The following is a 21,983-nucleotide window of genomic DNA, read 5'->3' as shown; positions in this document are numbered from 1 at the left end:
GATATTCCACATCAGCTATTCCGAGTATTGAAAATCGTATGGATTGTAGCCTGTGCCATTATAACATTGATATTAATAATTTAAATTCAATTATACAGGTTATAGTAAATAATAGACCTACAAGCCATAGAGTAGGGATGATCACAAATCATCAGAATAACCTAGAAATGTTGCAGACTACAACAACGACGGTGCCTCTACCTGGGCAGCTGAGAGCCCGTAGCGAAGGGGCTATCCACACTAACTTGTGCCCGCTACGACGTGCTGCGACCAGTGTGACGCCAAACATCACTTTGAATATGGCTCTGATTAATGCCAGATCGCTATCAAACAAGAAATTTCTTCTGAATGATTTTTTCACTTCCCGTAAACTGGATTTTATGTTTCTAACGGAGACCTGGCTACATGTCGATGAGTCCATACCTTTCTCTGAACTCCTCCCTCCCGACTGTACATTTCTCAGCGCCCCACGGACTACCGGCAAAGGCTTTCTGTCTGAAACCATGGTGGCTTTCGATCATTTTCTAATCACTGGTGATATGAACATTCATGTTTGTTGTGAATCCAGTCCTCTGGCTAAAAGCTTCTTGTCTCTAATTGAGTCTTTCAATCTCACTCAGTGGGTCTCTGGTCCAACGCACAAAAAAGGACACACATTAGACCTAGTGCTGTCTCATGGTTTGAGTGTCTGTGTAAAAGAAATATGTGATAGTGCTTGTATTTCTGATCATATGCCTGTTTTATTTTCTGCTGTTGTCCCATGCTCTGTAGTTGCTATTCGTCCTCCTGCACACCGTTTTCGTGCTATAAACACAGACACTGCGCTGAATTTCCATACAGCTTGTAATGACTTTGTGCTTTCTAGTGTGGATGGGTTTAATGCCCTTAATGTAGAGGAGCTTGTTGCACTTTTTAACTCCACTTGCACCAGCATCCTAGACTCTATTACCCCATTGAGGAGCAAACACCTCAGGGCTCCTTCGGAACCATGGATAAATAACGTGTGCTCAGACGCTCATGCAGGCGCGCTGAAAGAAAGTGGAAGAAGGATAAGTTGCATGTCTCGTTTGGGATTCTAAAGGACTGTCTAATGGAGTATCAGAGAGCCATGAAGGCTGCTAAAACTGAGTATATCTCCAATCTTATTTCTAAGAATATTAGCAAACCCAGGGTTCTATTTAATACTCTTGACTCTCTTGTAAACCCTCGTGATACTGCCCCTGTTGTACCATCGCCTGCTCTCTGTAATGATTTTTTTAATTTCTTTGTTGACAAAATCTCGTCTCTTCGGTCTGCACCCCCTCTTGCTGCCCTTGACCCCTCGGTTCTACCTGTGTGCCCAGCTGCTTTTGAGGAGTTTAAACCCATATCCTTGACCTCACTGTCCGATGTTGTTCGTGAGTTGCGGCCCACTAACTGCCTCTCTGACAGTGTTCCTTCTCGCCTTTTAAAAGAGGTTTTTGATTCAGTTGGCTCTTTTATTCTTGTTTTGGTGCATGTTTGTTTTAGTTCAGGAATTTTTCCAACTTCTTTTAAACACGCTATAGTGCAGCCACTAATCAAAAAAACTAATTTGGACCCTTCTGTTCTCTCAAATTTTAGTCATATCTCGAAACTGCCCTTTCTGTTTAGAGACAAACGACATCTATGAGAAGTTTCAGTCGGGTTTTAAACCTCGTCATAGTACTGAGACTGCTCTTTTAAAAATGTTCAATGACCTTATTTTAACTGTGGACTCTGGGTGTGATGCTATTATGGTAACACTGGATTTGACCGCTACCTTTGATACAGTGGATCATAAGACCCTTTTATCCCGCCTAGAACAGTGTGTTGGTATCAGAGGTGCTGCCCTTATGTTAATTCAGTCGTACCTGACTGATAGGAGTTTCTCTGTCCATCTGGGTGAATTCTCCTCAAATGTGGCCCCTCTTACCTGTGGTGTTCCCCAAGGTTCCATCCTGGGTCCCTTGTTATTTTCTTTATACATGCTGCCCTTAGGTTCTATTCTACGCAAACATAATGTCTCCTTTCACTGCAATGTGGAAGATGTCCAAATTTACCTTCCTCTGAAAGTAGAGTGCAATGACTGTCTTGAACCTCTGCTGGCCGCTCTTGCCGACATTAAGATTTGGATGGATCTAAACTTCCTAAATCTTAACGGTTCCCGGTCGCGGCTCACGGCGCCGTGATGAAGTGACGTCATCAGTTTGTGACGCTCTGTACCGAAAACGTAGTCCATTTCCGGGTTTTTTTCGGCGTGGCATTATGACGTGGCCTTGAAACTACACGCTACTTTTTATTTTGTGTTGATAAACCAATAAATGACTCAACCAGGATCATTTCAATTCGATGCTAAATAAACTTTTACGCACGCGTAAAATGTGCCAGATTTAATTTTACATGCGTTACATTTTTATCAATATCTTGACAATTTTTTGTGCTAGAATGAAACAGAACAGATTGGGAGGAAGTATCGAAGTAGGCGGAAGTTACTGCCAGAAAAAAAGAGTAGAACAAGCCTGCACATGAGCGAGAAATTCGTCGGACAGTTAGTAGTTAGTAGTTCGACTTTTATAACAGTAGTAGTAGCAGTAGTAGTAGCAGTAATAGTAGTGGTAGTAGTAGTAGTAGCAGTAGTAGTAGTTGTAGTAGCAGTAGTAGTAGTATTAGTAGACGTTTTAGTAGTAGTAGTTTGAGCTATCCTATGCTAACGTTGACGATCCATCTTTGGTTGGTGATGGTGACTACAACGAAAGGTCCACTGATGACAACAATGAAAGGTAAAGACACTTATTTTGGACTTTGATTGCTTTTGTTTTAGTCAGACTTGTTGGGAAAGGCAAAGAAAGGCTTGCACATGATAAGTGCACATGATGAATGCACATGTACAGGATAAGTGTACATGATAAGTGTGCATCAAGAGAGTCCTTGTTGAATGTCTACAGTGAGGAGGAGCAAGGAGCAGAAGCCCTGCCTTCAACCAGTTCAGTGAGACATGGAAGGAGGGCTAACCAAGACAGGTGAGACTATTATTATTATTATTATTATTATTATTATTATTATTATTATTATTATTATTATTATTATTATTATTATTATTATTATTATTATTAGTGCTTTTGTTTTAGTTATTACTCTGTTCATAAAAGTTGAAAATAATGTATTTTTACATGTCATTGTCTACAGCAATGATTTGCCTGGGGGGCAGGGCGTGCCCAAGCCAGATCCAGGTCAAGAAATGACCCAGACAGGTGAGAGACTTATTATGGATGTTTATTGCTTTTTTATTATTACTAGGTTTGCAGACTTTGTATGCAATATATACAGAATGGAATATTGAGTGTATATACAGTGTGTGTGTTGTATGAGCAGTGTTTTATATGTACAATGTGTGTGCCATTTATGTGCAGACATGATGAGCAGCCTGCTCCAGTCCGACGCAGGACAACCCAGGCCAGGCCAAGACGTCCAGCCCAGGCAGGAGATCAGGCAGGAGATCAGACGCCCTGGAAGACCGACAGTGATCCTGATTTAGCCCCTCAGCCCCTCCGGTTCATGCCGTGCAGACCCCCAGGACCGCAGCTAGACCCCCATGCCACGTATACACAGGTAACACCTGTCAAAAGGCGTTACAGTTTGACAGGTGCAATATTTTTTTTGGATACGCCTCAGGCATCCTGCACTCTATATGACTGCACTCTAGTCATATGTGTACTGTATATATGTATATTGAATATCCCACAATTTAATTATTTAGTTATTTTTTACTTTTTTACTGTATTTTTTTTTTTTTTACTTTTTATTTGTAAAAAAAATTACATTTACTGACTTTGTAAAAAAAAGCATGCTGGTGATCATTTCCATTTGAGAATCAAAATTTCGTCTGTGTTTATTACCTGTGTATGGAGAAAATAATGCTTTGTAAATTGAATTCTGATCTGTTCTCTTTTGTTTATGTAAATATGCTACCTGAGGGTGCATTTCCACTGTTATATCCTTGATTTGATATGTTTGCATTGGTTCATACTAAAAATAACACATTTTCTCAATCCGATTTTGTGTTTTGTGTTGTACATTATGCAGTATACAGTATATACAGTATTATACAATATGAAAACTAACTGTCAGGTCATATATGTGAGGCTGTGCTTAAAAAAAAAGATACCAAACATACCATGGTAAAACATTTTAAAATGGGAATTATACAATTTAAATCAAAATTAGCCAAAACATTGAAATATCCCAAGACCTGCAAGAGACGGCAAGACGGAGGTAAATGTGTTTGGGCATCTGGACCGCTTGGGAAACTCGGCTGGTGTTTTAGGGCCCCTCGATGCCAAAAAACGAAATTTTATAAAAAGCCTTGGTGTCACTTTTGACAGTGATCTGAAACTTGACAAACAGATTGGGTCTGTGGTTAAAGGCTCCTTTTTTCAACTTGGGCTCCTGGCAAAGATAAAGCCCTACCCCTCTCCCAAAGACCTGGAGAGGGTCATCCATGCTTTCATATCGTCAAGGCTGGACTACTGTAATGCTCTGTATGTGGGTCTCGACCAGCTCTTCCTACGACGCCTGCAGCTAGTGCAGAACGCCTTGACTGGCACTAAGAGGCGTGAGCACATTAGACCAGTACTAGCTTCTCTGCACTGGCTCCCTGTTTACTTCAGGATTGATTTTAAAATTGCGATGTTTGTGTTTAAAGCTTTAAATGGTCTGGCCCCTCAGTACATAGCTGAACTTCTCCATGCTTGCACTCCAGCTAGAGCACTGAGGTCATCAAACAAACTACTTTTAGATGTCCCAAGGTCTAGGCTAAAAACAAAAGGTGACCGAGTGCTTTTGCAGTGGCTGCCCCTAAATTGTGGAACAGTCTTCCACTACAAATTAGGTCTGCTCAGACCCTAGAGAATTTTAAGGCTCAGCTAAAGACTCACCTATTTTCTTTGGCGTTTTGAGGCTTAGTAAGCCATACATCCCCGGTCGTGTCGTGATTGTTTTAATGTATTGCAGCTTCTGATTTTGTGTATACTGTATTTTGTATTTTTTTGTATTTCTCAGTTTTTATATTGTATTTTTTAGTATTTCTCTGTTTTTTTTTATTGTGAAGCATTTTGGTGCAACTTCGGTTGGTTTTAAATGTGCTATATAAATAAAGTTGACCTTGACCTTGACCTCAATGAGGGTAAAGGTAGAGATGATGATACATGTTTTTCTTTTTTTAAACTTTTTTAAATATTTTTCTTTTTCTGTTTACAGCATCAGTATACATACAACATCAAGTCAGGGTGCCCATACATCTATACCAAACAAATAAATATCTAATCAGAGAGCAAATAATGACACTTACATTTTCATTCATTGCAATATATCTCCTCACCCTGTGTGAAGATCTACATTACGATGATGATACATGTTCATCTCAATGAGGGTAAAGGTGTAGATGATGATACATGTTCATCTCAATGAGGGTAAATGTGTAGATCAGGGGTGGGCAATTATTTTTCCCAGGGGGCCGAATGAGCAACTGAAAATATGTTGGAGGGCCGGGCCAAAATTCCAAACTCAATTATGCATAATATACATTTTATTTCTATATAAAAAGCAGTAAATGGCATTGTTTTGACCCTTGGTAAGAGTGTATGTTATTATTTGGCAATTAAAAGGTCAGGTTAGCTTTAAAATATATCATTTATTCAAATATAATTTATTTCCAAAATGATAAACAAAATGTGAAAAATTAATAACAAAGGGCATTTTGAGTTTCATATACTATTGAAACAAGGATTTTCTTAGCTTTCTAAACATCTTATAGCCAAAATAAACAAGACATGTCACTGAACTGTGTAAAGAAAAGTGTCCCAGTTTTGTAGCCTTTTTTACTTTACATGCCTATATTAAACATTTAATGTTTTCAGAACTGTGCAAAAAAAAGAAAAAAAAATTTCATTCAGTGTGAGAAATCCAGTCTCTGTTGAGCTTTAACAAGTCCATCAAAGTCAGGTTGCATGTCTGAGGTGGAGATGCGAAGCACAGCTGCCAGATGTTCATCAGTGAGAGAGGATCTGTACGTGGACTTGGTAAACGTCATGACTGAGAATGTCTGTTCACATATGTAGGTGGATCCAAAAAGAACCAACATCTTCTGAGCATGTCTCCTCATGTTTGGAAAGTTCTCCTCCTTGAGAGCAGAGTAGAACTCTAGCAGTGATGCTGACTTAAAGTGCTCTTTCAGTAGTGAATCAGACTGCAGGTCAATGAGTTCAAGCTGAACAACTATCAACACTGCAGGTAAAGGGAGAGGAAACCAGCTGCATTTCATCCTCAACCTTTTTGAAATCTTGAAAACGCCTTGAAAATTCATCATGCAGTGCTCCCAACATGGATCAGTACCTGTGCCGGTGATCAGCTGATGGTTTGACTTCTTTCAGGGTTTTCATGTGTTTGAGATTGTTGCTGCCTACAGTAGTTGCCTTGAAATGAATTGCAACTTTGTCATGAAGGCTTTCACATGGCTATGCATTTCATGAGCAAAAATGCCCCTGCCCTGCAGTTGTGTGTTCAGTAGGGATGGGTACCGTTCACATTTGAACCGATACGGTACCGGTACCTGTGAATCGATACCGGTACCCAACGGTACCTTTTTTCTGTACTTTAGTCTCTAAAAATGTAATCTACCTACCTCAGTTGTGAAAAAAAAATCCAAACTTCAAATAACCACACTTTCGACCGTTTTCGGCTTGCCCTGACTGCTTTGTTGTTGAATCAAGTCAAATCCTAGGTAAGCGTATATTGTGCGTGTGAACGTTGACATGAAAAGAATTATAAAAAAATATATATATAAAAAAAATAATCGAATTATCATGTAATCTTTCGCGGGCCGGTCAGAATCATCCCGCGAGCCAGATTACAATGCCCAGGTCTGGTGTAGATGATGATACATGTTCATCTCAATGAGGGTAAAGGTGTAGATGATGCTGATACATGTTCAGTAGATTATTAAACAATGTGATGGAAAATAAACACATTTATACAAATAGTTATTTATATTATGTCCTCTACATCCTCTGCATCCTCTATAGGTACATGGCCCCAGAAATCCTGGACGATACAATCAATATGAGCAGCTTTGAGTCGTTCAAGCGGGCTGATATCTACTCTCTGGGGCTGGTGTTCTGGGAGCTAGCCAGGAGATGCTCAGTCAGGGGTATGTTAACACACACGCACACGCACACACACACACACAACGTAGTGCTTCTTGTTTTGCCCGGGCGCTTGTGTGCGTATCAAGCGCGACAATCATCTGATGAAAAGTAATCTTGTCGTGATAAAAGGAAATTCTGCCTTCTTGTCCTTTTTGACAGGATTCCACGAGGATTTCCAGTTGCCTTACTATGACTTGGTGCCTTCAGATCCGTCCGTGGAAGACATGAGGAAGGTGGTCTGTGACCAGAAGCTGAGACCCAACATCCCTAATCAGTGGCAGAGCTGTGAGGTGAGGAGGAGCCTGTTTTATCACACATCTAACGTTAGTTAGTTAGTCTGTGTGTTACTTTTGTGTTAATGTATGTCTTCCCCTGCGCTGCCGGAATCCATATTTTTGCGTGCGCTGCCGGAGAAATAACTTAAAAACTACCTTAGAATTGTTCTTTACCAGACATGAAAAATCTAAGCAAATGAATAAAGGGAAGATGATTAAACAGAAGGTTTCGTAGATACAGTACTGAATTCTGCCATCCGGACACATGATATTTGAAATATGATTATAGAATATGTAATATCAGGCCTATACAAGTCGCACATCTATGGATCAGGCCAAATCGCCCCTTTCCAATGGCGTTCAATCCGGATTCAGTATCACCAGGCGTGCAGCAAAAACCGTGAATGAAATCTACTGTAAGTACAGTTACTTGTTTAGAATGTAGATTTCTCCGACATTTTTCATCAGATTGCAACGCTGTTTTTTGCTAGACGTTCACATAAAGGTAAATAATGTATGCCAATAACGTTCAGGTTTGTGGGCGATAATCCCGAAAAATAAGATAAATAAAAAAGTGTATCCACAAGTCATATGATTGACAGGAGCTGGCTTGAGCTGGGTAGTGTCTAGCCCCTTTCGTGACTGTGATGCACCGAGTGAATCCACAGTCACTCTCAGCTACGCCGCGACCAGGCTAAAAAGAAACTACCAAGCGTTTGGCTGCCTGGTGCGCATGCGCGGTGACACCAATGGCGGAAATAGACAGCTCGCTCTGTAAGTACCACTCATTTTGTAACAATGATTTAAACTGTTTATTAGCAACTCCGAGCTTCCAGACCCCACTGTAAAGCTGTGTTAAACCCATATTGTACGCTGGGTATCTTTGAAATTCATATCTGATATATTTTTGACCCACCCCGAGCCCCCCGATCACGCTTGGTAGTTTCTTTTTAGCCTGGTCGCGGCGTAGCTGAGAGTGACTGTGGATTCACTCGGTGCATCACAGTCACGAAAGGGGCTAGGTAGTGTCGTTTTTCGAAATTACAAAGCCCATCGAAAGCCCTGGGTCTCCTCTCCTCATATGACTACAAACAAAATGGTGGCACACATTTCCTAGCGTCGATATTCGCATGTTTCCGACTAGATTTCCAAAACTCATATTTCACTAATAACATTTAACCTATTGGTAAACAAACGTATTGCTAAAAATATACACTTTGACTGCTGTTTTGACAGGGTTAGGGTCTTTACGCTTGGCTACATTTGAAAAAAATACACAGTCTGTAGAGATGGATTTATGGCGTGATGTCATTCTTTGTATATTGTATATTGTATATTTGTATAGTGTTGGGACTTTTATTTACTGTATGAAGCACATTCTCAGGAGGCTCATACAGAACCAAGCATTTCACTGTAATGTACATGTACTTTATACGTGACAAATAAAAGCAAACTTGAAACATTTACCACTGTGTAAATGTATCCTGTTATCTGCACTGCACACTTTTTAGAACTGTATATAGTCATCTTTATTTTAGTCATATTTTATCTTATTTTATTCTTATTCTATGCAAATTTTATTTAATTTATATTATTGGATGCTGCTATGGTCGAGGGAACCACAACAAAGTGAACTTCACTCTTTCTGTTCTGTAAAGTACTGAATGACGCGACGATAAAAGGAATCTGAATCTGTGTCTCCAGGCTCTGCGTGTGATGGGGAAGCTGATGCGCGAGAGCTGGAACGCCAACCCTGCGGCGCGCCTCACCGCCCTGCGCGTCAAGAAGACCGTCTCTCAGGTGACCGTCGTCAAGGACGTCAAAGACTAGCCGGATCTGCTCTCGGACCGGCGCTGGCGCTGGCAGCGGACTTACCGGGAGTCACCGCGGGCGGGAGGGGGGGGGGGGGGGGGGGGGGCCTGAGGTAGCGACTCGAGGGAGACGCCTACACACTGTAAACACCCAATCGTTGATGCCAAAGCACCGTGGGAGACGTCCAGGACAGCCATACGTGATGTGACTGAACAGCTTGTTCTCAATCCGAAGAAGAAGAAGAAGAAGAAGAAGAAGAAGAAGAAGAAGAAGAAGAAGAAGAAGAAGAAGAAGAAGAAGAAAGAAGAAGAAGAAGAAGAAGAAGAAGAAGAAGAAGAAGAAGAAGAAGAAGAAGAAGAAGAAGAAGAAGAAGAAGAAGAAGAAGAAGAAGAAGAAGAAGAAGAGAAGAAGAAGAAGAAGAAGAAGAAGAAGAAGAAGAAGAAGAAGAAGAAGAAGAAGAAGAAGAAGAAGAAGAAGAAGAAGAAGAACGTTTATAGAGATTATTATTTTGCTACCTCAGTCGTTTGTTTAAAAGTGCCCAAAGCTTCAAGTTGCACATGGAAATGCTTTCGTGCCATATTTTGTAGATGTAGTGGCAGGTGGCGCGCTGAGCGACTGGAGGTTACACCCTTAACTGTGACTGGTATCCGTTACCACGACACTAAACCCTGGTACCACAACACTAAACCCCCGTTCCCATGACACTAAACCCCCGTTACCATGACACTAAACCCCCGTTCCCACGACACTAAACCCTGTTCACCACGATACTAACCCCATTACCACAACACTAACCCCCCATTACCATGACACTAAACCCCGTCACCACGATACTAACCCCATCACCACGACACTAACCATGTTACCATGACACTAAAACGATTAACTAAAATAATTTCTCCCACTAAAAGGGGAACGCCACCCAAATGAAGAAGTCCCTGTATGTTATCTCCATGGCCGAGGAACGTTCAGTCCCATGTCTGTGATTGTGAGCTACTCCCATCCAGAGACCAGAGCGCTCAGACGTGTGATGATGTCATGAGAGTCTGGAGCTGCTCCGTTGAATGGGACACTGATTTTAATTTTATTTATCTTAAGTGTCCTCGGTTTTGAAAACCTGTACGCTAGATCATTCCCCTGGGTCTACGGTACAGCTCCAGACGTTATGCCCAATGACATCACTGTGACATCACTGTGACATCACAATGACATCACAATGACATCACAATGACAATCACTGAGTTTTAGCACTCTGTTTTTTTCTGGGCCGTCTTAGACCACAAGAAGAGCAGCTTTCTCACCTGGCTTGTGATGCTGGTATTAATAATATAATGATAATAATAATAATATTGAACATCTAAACAGTTTTTCATTTTGTTTTACAAGATCTTATCCAAGTTATTTATCTTGCTTGCAATGTAAAGATGAGCTAATTGTTAATGAAAAGAGACACACGTACATGTTATGTATTTACATTAATTATTTCCTATATAATGTACTGTACATCTAAACTAAGCCTTCGGTACAGCACCTTGTAGATGACTTCAATGCAGTGCTATATATACATTATGAATGTATACTGTATGTTTTGCATTTATACTCGACCCGTGATTGGATTTCTTCACACTGGAAGCATGGACTCTGTACTGTATTATTGATTCTGGTTCTGAATCCAGTTCTATTCATTTCTGAAGATCATACTTCAACTTGCCAACTCAGAAACCAGTAACACTTTAGAAGGCACAGATAATTATTAAGTACTGTAACTAGGAACCACGGTGTGACAGTGGCTCAGAAGGAAGAGCAGTTGTCTGGTAATCAGAAGGTTCCTGGTTCGATTCCGGCTCCGGTTGTCCTTGAGGAAGACACTTAACCCCTAACTGCTCCCGATGAGCAGGTTGGCACCTTGCATGTCGCCTCCACCGTCAGTGAGTGAATGGGTGAATGTGAGGAACGAACTGTAAAGCACTTTGTATAAAAGTGGTATATAAATGTGCAGTCCAACCAGTGAGGAACTATAATGCTAACAAAACGTAGGAACAAATATTATTAAACTGTTAACTTTTAGAGGGCAGTTTTTTAACTAAACTATTGTGAGGCGAAGTTGAAGCCATTCTGGAAGGATTTCACTGAGACTGGTCTGAGGTCAGGTCTGAGACTTGAACTGCTGGCTAATCGGTTATAGCATAATATAATGATTGAATGACGTTTATTTTACGGTCTTGTTTACAGACAAATCAAACACACCCGTGTGGACTTGCAAAACATTTAAAAAAAAAATTGAAAATCACAAATGTACATATTCAAGGCAAACTCAAACACAAAATCCAAAATCAACGACTGAAAAAAAGGAATAGGCTGAAGCACATGCTTATTTTTGCCTATCCTTTACAAATTCTTAAAAACTAAATATAATGTTTACATAATGTTTGATGTTTTACTCAACTGTACTCCTGAATTATTTTATCCTTTAAGGCTTTTTTAAATCTCCCCTGAGAAGTACACAACTTCAACCTGTCACTAAGGCTATTCCATAATTTAACTCCCAAAATTGAAACGCATCTAGCTTTTACATTAGTTCTTACCTTTTACATGTTTTAAGAATACACAACCCTCTTAAATTATACTTTCCTTCTCTAGGTTGAAAGAGACATTGAATACAAACTGGTAGGCTTTTACTCTTAGCACGAAAAATGTTTTCCAAGGTTTTTATGTACACCATATCTACAAATCTTAATGTGCAGGACTTTATGAATAATGGATTTGTCGATTCAAGGTAATACAGTAGTTCCTCGTTAGTTCCTATGGGTACTTCATTATTATCATTGTGCCCCTAAAGCAAAGTGTTACCATTTCATCTACAAAGCATAAATATGCTGAATGCTGCAAATGTAGACCCTGCTGTGTATGTGTAAAATATGCATACATGCGTGTGTGTGTGTGTGTGTGTGTGTGTGTGTGTGTGTGTGTGTGCGAGCGTGCCTCCGTGAGTGAGTGAGTGAGTGTGTACTGTATCTACAGTGTTGTAATGACATCATGCCAATGTACTTGTATTTTCTTCATGTCTTCTAACATGTGAAATGATCTTGTTTGTCAAAGTCTGGGTTTCAGATGTAACTGCTTGTTTTTATAAAAACTCCAGGGTTCATATCCGCCATGATTTTCTAACTTGTGTTTTGTTAAATACATGGTTTTTTCCCCCCTGTATTTGCTATGTAAAAGTTATGTTTACTTTTTTGTTTTCTATGTGGCTAATGCAGATACTGTAAGCTAATGTACATGTCTGTATTAGATGTGTTACATCTATGTTAGTGCATCATGTTAGGGTACATGAGAGAAAATGTGAACGTAGCCTATTGTACACATCTACCGCTCAGCGTACGCTCACCGATCCAGCACCAGATGTACTTTGGGAAAACGCACACATTCACCGGCCGCTTGTAAACACGCACATTGATTGGTGAAATTACCACAAATGTGGTGAATGTATAAATTGACCGGTATAAATGATCACATTCACAGTTAGCCCACCTTTAACGTGACACACACGCCTTGGGAGGTAGAGCAGTCGTCTGGTAATCTGGAGGTTCCCGGGTTCGATTCCCGGGCAGCGTGTCGGGAGTGTCCTTGAGCAAGACACTTAACGCCTAAATGCTCCCGATGAGCAGGTCGGCACCTTGCATGGTCGCCTCTGCCGTCGGTGTGTGAATGTGTGAGTGAATGGGTGAATGTGAGGAACAAATTGTAAAGTGCTTTGGATAAAAGCTGTTATATAAATGCACCATTTACGCTCATCTCTCTTTTTACACTGCAGTGCATACAGTTCATTAAACACACGGTCAACGTTGCATCTGCAGTTGTTGCATGTGAGTGGATGAGAGTAGATGTTAGTGGATAAGAGTAGATGTGAGTGGATGAGAGTACAGTGGATGAGAGTAGATGTTAGTGGATGAGAGTGGATGTTAGTGGATGAGAGTGGATGTTAGTGGATGAGAGCGGATGAGAGTAGATGTGAGTGGATGAGAGTAGATGTGAGTGGATGAGAGTACAGTAGATGTGAGTGGATGAGAGTAGATGTTAGTGGATGAGAGTGGATGTTAGTGGATGAGAGTGGATGTTAGTGGATGAGAGTGGATGAGAGTAGATGTGAGTGGATGAGAGTAGATGTTAGTGGATGAGAGTAGATGTTAGTGGATGAGAGTAGATGTGAGTGGATGTTAGTGGATGAGAGTAGATGTGAGTGGATGAGTGGATGAGAGTGAATGGAGGCTACAGTTAACCGCTCAAACAGCTGTAGGCTGAATCATTGAATCAATGTCATGTTTTTGTATAAAAGCAATCACATCACTTCATATATGTAATTATTTTACAAAGTATTAAAAAAAAAGATAGGCCTATACTGTATAAAAAGCAGTATTGTGATATGTAGTGTTCTGCCTGTATTAAGTAAGTGAACAAGTACGTTTTTTGCTAATTGTCTAAAGCCATGCTGAGCTGAGCTTTTCTAAAGTCGTGAGGCCTATATTTGTGGAGTGAGTCACAGACGTACTACAGACCCACAAGCTGAGTGTCTTGTTGTTTAGTTAAAGGTGCACTATGTAATTTAGTGAGAGTCGGAGAAGTGAATCATTTCTAAGGTATATTTTTTGTTTGAAGATGGAAAGCTTCCTGACTATTCTATTACTATTTCACTGCTGTTGTTTACAAAGGCAGGACCCGCAATTTAGTCAACAAACATATTCTAGGCTCACCTTTGGTTCACAGTGTCTAAAATTCATTTTGTTTTCATCTATGATAACATAAAATAGAGCAATTCTAGAAATTACAGGAAATTTCTTTTGCAGGCTCTGAAAACAAATCCTCTTCCTCTGAAACTGCATAGTGCGCCTTTGAAGACTTGTCAGCTATTCCAAAGACTGATGATGACCATGTGCAATATCTGTACCCCCTCCTCCCTCTCCCTCCCTCCCTCTCCCCCTCCCTCTCCTCCCTCTCTCCATGTATGATACAACTGAAAGTTCTGCCTATTCTGTGAATGTAATTTTTATATATATATACAGTATATATATATATATATATATATATATATATATATATATATATATATATATATATATATATATATATGTCACAGATGGTACCGCGAAGCGCAGTCACAAAGGACTTCAGATGTTGTTAAGTGACTGGGGTGAGTAGCGGTGCTATGGGTTAAACTCACTCATCCTCAAAAGACACATAGACACGTTACAAAGAAGTGAATTCACCTCGGTATAGCGGTCTGTGCTGTTGCCCGCGGTGCGGGAGACCCGGGTTTGAAACTCCCTCGGGGCATCGAAGTTTAAGGTGACGATGTCACAACCGTTACATATATATATATATAAAAAGAAAGTTTACACACAAGATCTATGTGTTGTTTTTTATGGGGGCAGATGTCACTCTCATATCAGATGTCAGTCTCTCATCAGATTTCAGTCTCTCATATCAGATGTCAGTCTCATAACAGCACGATGTATCCCTGCATGGTCTCTCGGCACTAGTTATTGTATAGAAGTATCTGTCAGGTGGTCAATAAAATGATTTTTCATGAACTCGCCATGATTCTGTGCATTAAATGTTTCAGATTGGTACATAAACTCCTTAATATCAAAAGTAGGTTTTATTACTAGAATATTCAAAATCTACAATATACTAATCGTAACTACCTACCTCAAACTACCCATATGATGGCATGTACAATAGTGCTGTATATACTGTATACATTTAAATATTTATATTTACCATATATATCCATATCTGTCTGAATATACCTGCATATAATCCTATATAACTATTTTGCATATAACCCATATACCTGTATGATAGCATGTACAATAATGGTGTATATACCATATATATATTATTATTACTGTGTATATATATATACACATCTGTCTGTACATACCTGCATATAATCTGTAGATACTATATATATATATCTGTACATATCGCTTACCTACTCTTACTAGTTATACTGCTGGCCAGTATGACTTACTACCATAGTATCTTTATACCTGTATCCCTGTACATATTAATAGTACCAGTATGACTTACTACCAAAGTGTATTTATACCTGTATCACTGTACATATTAATACTACAACTCTGTACATACATCTGATTAGCACTCAGTAGTACTAATTTAGTTTACTGTTACATTTGCACAAACTTCTCTTTGTTGTACTGTACTTGTGCTGTATGATGACAATACATTTTACATTACATTTAGTCATTTAGCTGACGCTTTTATCCAAAGCGACTTACAAGTTTTGTACAACAAGACAGCAGGAAGGGTACAACTCTATCAACTGAGTAACAATGTTCATCAAAGTGTTGAATATAATCTAATCTAACTGACACTACAAACGTCAGAATGACTCACTGTGTGATCATGCTGACCTGTACAGTAACTAAAACAGGATTCCCCTCCATTTATTCATCTGAAACTACCTGCTTTCCTGCTGCTGACGTCACCTGTCTGTTGCTTCTTTGTGTTGCTCATCATGTCTGTTGCTTCTTCATGTTGCTCCTCCTGTCTGTTGCTCCTCCTGTCTGTTGCTTCTTCATGTTGCTTCTTTGTGTTGCTCATCATGTCTGTTGCTTCTTCATGTTGCTCCTCCTGTCTGTTGCTCCTCCTGTCTGTTGCTTCTTCATGTTGCTTCTTCATGTTGCTCCTGTCTGTTGCTTCTTCATGTTGCTTCTTCATGTTGCTCCTCCTGTCTGTTGCTTCTTCATGCTGCTCCTGTCTGTTGCTTCTTCATGCTGCTCCTGTCTGTTGCTTCTTCATGTTGCTTCTTCATGCTGCTCCTGTCTGTTGCTTCTTCATGCTGCTCCTGTCTGTTGCTTCTTCATGTTGCTTCTTCATGCTGCTCCTGTCTGTTGCTTCTTCATGCTGCTCCTGTCTGTTGCTTCTTCATGTTGCTTCTTCATGTTGCTCCTGTCTGTTGCTCCTTCATGTTGCTTCTTCATGCTGCTCCTGTCTGTTGCTTCTTCATGCTGCTCCTGTCTGTTGCTTCTTCATGTTGCTCCTGTCTGTTGCTTCTTCATGTTGCTTCTTCATGTTGCTCCTCCTGTCTGTTGCTTCTTCATGCTGCTCCTGTCTGTTGCTTCTTCATGTTGCTCCTCCTGTCTGTTGCTTCTTCATGTTGCTTCTTCATGTTGCTCCTTCATGCTGCTCCTGTCTGTTGCTTCTTCATGTTGCTCCTCCTGTCTGTTGCTTCTTCATGTTGCTTCTTCATGCTGCTCCTGTCTGTTGCTTCTTCATGTTGCTCCTCCTGTCTGTTGCTTCTTCATGTTGCTTCTTCATGTTGCTCCTGTCTGTTGCTTCTTCATGCTGCTCCTGTCTGTTGCTTCTTCATGTTGCTCCTCCTGTCTGTTGCTTCTTCATGTTGCTTCTTCATGTTGCTCCTGTCTGTTGCTTCTTCATGTTGCTTCTTCATGCTCCTCCTGTCTGTTGCTTCTTCATGTTTCTCCTCCTGTCTGTTGCTTCTTCATGTTGCTCCTCCTGTCTGTTGCTTCTTCATGTTGCTCCTGTCTGTTGCTTCTTCATGTTGCTCCTGTCTGTTGCTTCTTCATGTTGCTTCTTCATGTTGCTCCTCCTGTCTGTTGCTTCTTCATGTTGCTTCTTCATGTTGCTCCTCCTGTCTGTTGCTTCTTCATGTTGCTTCTTCATGTTGCTTCTTCATGTTGCTCCTGTCTGTTGCTTCTTCATGTTGCTTCTTCATGCTGCTCCTGTCTGTTGCTTCTTCATGTTGCTCCTCCTGTCTGTTGCTTCTTCATGTTGCTCCTGTCTGTTGCTTCTTTATGTTGCTCCTGTCTGTTGCTTCTTCATGTTGCTCATCCTGTCTGTTGCTTCTTCATGTTGCTCCTGTCTGTTGCTTCTTCATGTTGCTCCTGTCTGTTGCTTCTTCATGTTGCTTCTTCATGTTGCTTCTTCATGCTGCTCCTGTCTGTTGCTTCTTCATGTTGCTTCTTCATGTTGCTTCTTCATGCTCCTCCTGTCTGTTGCTTCTTCATGTTGCTTCTTCATGTTGCTCCTCCTGTCTGTTGCTTCTTCATGCTGCTCCTGTCTGTTGCTTCTTCATGCTGCTCCTGTCTGTTGCTTCTTCATGTTGCTTCTTCATGTTGCTCCTTCATGCTGCTCCTGTCTGTTGCTTCTTCATGTTGCTTCTTTATGCTGCTCCTGTCTGTTGCTTCTTCATGTTGCTTCTTCATGCTGCTCCTGTCTGTTGCTTCTTCATGTTGCTTCTTCATGCTGGTCCTTTCTGTTGCTTATTCATGTTGCTTCTTCATGCTGCTCCTGTCTGTTGCTTCTTCATGCTGCTCCTGTCTGTTGCTTCTTCATGTTGCTTCTTCATGTTGCTTCTTCATGTTGCTCCTGTCTGTTGCTCCTTCATGCTCCTCCTGTCTGTTGCTCCTTCATGTTGCTTCTTCATGTTGCTTCTTCATGTTGCTCCTCCTGTCTGTTGCTTCTTCATGTTGCTTCTTCATGTTGCTCCTCCTGTCTGTTGCTTCTTCATGTTGCTCATCCTGTCTGTTGCTTCTTCATGTTGCTTCTTCATGTTGCTCCTTCATGTTGCTTCTTCATGTTGCTTCTTCATGTTGCTCCTGTCTGTTGCTCCTTCATGTTGCTTCTTCATGTTGCTCCTCCTGTCTGTTGCTCCTTCATGTTGCTTCTTCATGTTGCTCCTCCTGTCTGTTGCTTCTTCATGTTGCTTCTTCATGTTGCTCCTCCTGTCTGTTGCTTCTTCATGTTGCTCCTCCTGTCTGTTGCTTCTTCATGTTGCTTCTTCATGTTGCTCCTCCTGTCTGTTGCTTCTTCATGTTGCTCATCCTGTCTGTTGCTTCTTCATGTTGCTTCTTCATGTTGCTCCTCCTGTCTGTTGCTTCTTCATGTTGCTTCTTCATGTTGCTCCTCCTGTCTGTTGCTTCTTCATGTTGCTCCTCCTGTCTGTTGCTTCTTCATGTTGCTCCTCCTGTCTGTTGCTTCTTCATGTTGCTTCTTCATGTTGCTCCTCCTGTCTGTTGCTTCTTCATGTTGCTTCTTCATGTTGCTCCTCCTGTCTGTTGCTTCTTCATGTTGCTCCTCCTGTCTGTTGCTTCTTCATGTTGCTTCTTCATGTTGCTCCTCCTGTCTGTTGCTTCTTCATGTTGCTCATCCTGTCTGTTGCTTCTTCATGTTGCTTCTCCATGTTGCTCCTTCATGTTGCTTCTTCATGTTGCTCCTCCTGTCTGTTGCTTCTTCATGTTGCTTCTCCATGTTGCTCCTTCATGTTGCTTCTTCATGTTGCTCCTCCTGTCTGTTGCTCCTTCATGTTGCTTCTCCATGTTGCTCCTTCATGTTGCTTCTTCATGTTGCTCCTCCTGTCTGTTGCTTCTTCATGTTGCTTCTCCATGTTGCTCCTTCATGTTGCTTCTTCATGTTGCTCCTTCATGTTGCTTCTTCATGTTGCTTCTTCATGTTGCTCCTGTCTGTTGCTTCTTCATGTTGCTCCTTCATGTTGCTTCTTCATGTTGCTTCTTCATGTTGCTCCTGTCTGTTGCTTCTTCATGTTGCTTCTTCATGTTGCTCCTCCTGTCTGTTGCTTCTTCGCGTTGCTCCTCCTGTCTGTTGCTTCTTCGTGTTGCTCCTCCTGTATCTGCAGAGGTGGAAGTTACTGAGATTCGAACTCAAACAGAAAGCACTGTTACTTCAGTAAATTTGACAGTATTTGTCCCGAAAAGTAAAAGTACAGATTCCAACACAGCACTTACTGTAGGTATTTAGTTGTTTTCAAGCTAAAATCATAGTGATTTTAAAAGTGGTGTGACTTTAAAAATCTTTAAAAAAATCTAGATTCAGATTATGTGCAATGCTTGTTTTTCCCGGCTTCTCAACCGCAGTAGCTTTGTAGACAACAATACACAATGATCTCTACAGACTATACAATACAAGCAATGTGTTTTTTACAAGGTAAAAAACTGCTCCTCCCTCCCCATCAACATGGACCCCCTGCAATTTGCATACCGCCCCAACAGGTCCACGGAGGACGCCATAGCCCATGTGCTGCACACAGCAGCATCACACCTGGACAAGAGGCAGGGGAACTATGTGAGAATGCTATTCATCGACTACAGCTCGGCATTCAATACCATAGTCCCCTCCATACTCATAGCCAAGCTCAGGGACCTGGGCTTGAACTATGACCTCTGCCAGTGGGTCTTGGACTTCCTGACTGGCAGACCCCAGGTGGTGAGAGCAGGCAACTGCACCTCCTCATCCATCACCCTCAACATAGGGGCCCCCCAGGGCTGTGTTCTGAGTCCCCTCCTCTACTCCCTGTACACACACGACTGTGTGGCTCAGCGGAGTAGCAATACAATCATCAAATTTGCTGACGACACAGTGGTGGTGGGCCTGATCTCTGCCAACGACGAGAGGGCCTACCTGGAAGAGGTCAAGGTCCTGGCGGGATGGTGCCAGGAAAACAGCCTCTCCCTGAACGTCAGCAAAACAAAGGAGATGATTGTGGACTTCAGGAGGTCGGGGGTCAAGGACTACAGCCCCCTCAGCATCGACGGGGCACCGGTTGAGAGAGTCAACAGCTTTAAGTACCTCGGAGCCTACATATCCGAGGACTTGACATGGACCACACACATTGACAGTGTTGTGAAGAAGGCACGACAACGCCTCTACTTCCTCAGGCGCCTAAGGAAGTTCCAAGTCAGTCAGAAGATCATTAAGAACTTCTACTCATGTACAATAGAGAGCATCTTGACTGGCAACATCACCTCCTGGTTTGGGAATAGCACTGCACAAGACCGAAGCAGACTACAAAGAGTGACACGTTCAGCCGAACGCACAATTGGAGGGGGGCTCCCCACCCTCCAGAACATTTACAACAAGCGTTGCAAGGGCAAGGCTAAGAGAATCATTAAAGACTCCAGTCACCCGAACAACTGCCTCTTTGAACTGCTGCGGTCAGGCAAGCGATACCGGAGTCTCAAGGCGAGCACAGAAAGACTCAGAAGAAGCTTCTATCCCCAGGCCATCAGGCTGCTAAACGAACAATGAACACTACACAACAACAACCACCAAACGCACATAGCACACACATCCACACGCACACACTCACTTTAAACAAACACACTGTAGCACCCACTCCACACACTCTATAGCACACACCCACTTTAAACAAACACACTGTAGCACCCACTCCCCACACTTTATATTTATTGATGAAGGATTGCACTACAACTCGTACACCTTACTGTAAATTGTACCTAAATTGTACCTCATCCCATTTCTACTTTGCACTATATAGTACTGTACATTAGTACACTGCATAGTATTGTATATTATATGGTAACTCAGAATATTGTACATATGTCTATACCGAACACTGTGACCTCATTTTCTTCTTCTAAATTACATGCTATACTATGTTATTTGATACTATCTTGTCTAGCACAGTCTCTGGAGCGTAACAGTAAGAAGCATTTTGTATGAAAGTATTCTGTACTTCTGTATGACAACTATTAAAGAAACTTGAGAAACTTGAAACTAAAAGTAAATTATTCTACAGTGTAAGTAGCAGCAGTGTGTGTGGTGTGTAAATCACTTTTAAGTCACTGTTTAAAGTGCTTTTGTCCGTTTGCTCATGTGATAATTCAGAGTCTATCTGTCAGTAGTCTGTTTGCCCGGTGGAAGTAGCTGTTCAGTGTTCTTTTGGATGTGGACCTGAGACTGCGGTACCGTCTGCCAGACGGCATGAGCTCAAACTATTTGTGGTTTGGGTGGCTGGGGTCTTTCAGGATCCTGTATGCCTTGCTGACGCACCGCTCAGTGAATATACTGTATGGTGGGTAGCTTGCATCCACAGATCTTTTGGCACCACTCTCTCCAGTGCTCAGCGGTCATTCTGGTTGGCGTTTCCAAACCATGCGGTGGTGCATCCCGTCAGTATACTCTCTGTGATGGCTCTGTAGAATGCCCGCAGGATGTGTGGCCCCATGCCAAACTGTTCCAGTCTCCTGAGGTGGTAGAGGCGTTGCTGGGCCTTTTTCACCACATGGCCGGTGTGAACTCTCTAGTCCAGCATCTCTGTGATGTGAACTCCGAGGAACTTGAAGCTGAGAGGGTCGACCCTCTCCACTGCGACCCCGTTGATGTGGATGGGGTCATGCTCCATTGGGACCCCGTTGATGTGGATGGAGTCATGCTCCACTGCGACCCCGTTGATGTGGATGGGGTCATGCTCCGCTCCTCCCTGCCTGTAGTCGATGATCAGCTCCTTGGTCTTGTCAACGTTGAGAGTGAGGCTGCTTCCCTGGCGCCACTTTGCCAGGTTTTCAACCTCACTCCTGTAGGCTGACTTGTCTCCGTTGGTGATCAACAGAGGTCAAAGAAGTACACAGTTCATTTACAAAAGTTGAAATACTCAGATAAATGAGTACTCTGGTAAAAGTAAAAGTCTTCCATTAAAATTCTACTTAAGTAAAAGTGGAGAAGTATTTGTAATTGAATATACTTAAGTATCTAAAGTAAAGGTATGCATTCTACATCACGTTTGTGTATTCCAATGCTTGGGAGCGTTCAAACCTCCATCCACTGACGTCTAAAGGATAATGTTAAAGTGGTACATGGTCCAGTTATGCTGCTCTGATTAAAGGTTATGTTA

At 41.7% G+C, this 21,983-nt stretch overlaps 1 protein-coding gene across 1 annotated transcript in view; it reads left to right on the top strand.

The window, feature by feature from the left end:
• The window catches only part of acvr1c (activin A receptor type 1C), a gene marked incomplete at its 3' end in the record, with an annotated part of 294,391 nt that extends 285,084 nt beyond the window's left edge, over positions 1-9,307 (top strand). The window contains exons 7-9 of the mRNA XM_084310466.1: positions 7,080-7,204; positions 7,362-7,492; positions 9,182-9,307. Of these exons, the coding sequence (XP_084166592.1) occupies positions 7,080-7,204; positions 7,362-7,492; positions 9,182-9,307 (382 nt within the window). The remainder of the gene's footprint in view (positions 1-7,079; positions 7,205-7,361; positions 7,493-9,181) is intronic.
• Positions 9,308-21,983: the final 12,676 nt, after the last annotated feature.

The sequence above is a fragment of the Notolepis coatsorum genome (assembly GCF_963971535.1).
Source record: "Notolepis coatsorum genome assembly, chromosome: 3".
NCBI lineage: Eukaryota > Metazoa > Chordata > Actinopteri > Aulopiformes > Paralepididae > Notolepis > Notolepis coatsorum.
The sequence above is the reverse complement of the archived record's forward strand: the minus strand, read 5'-3'. Positions and strand labels throughout refer to the sequence as shown.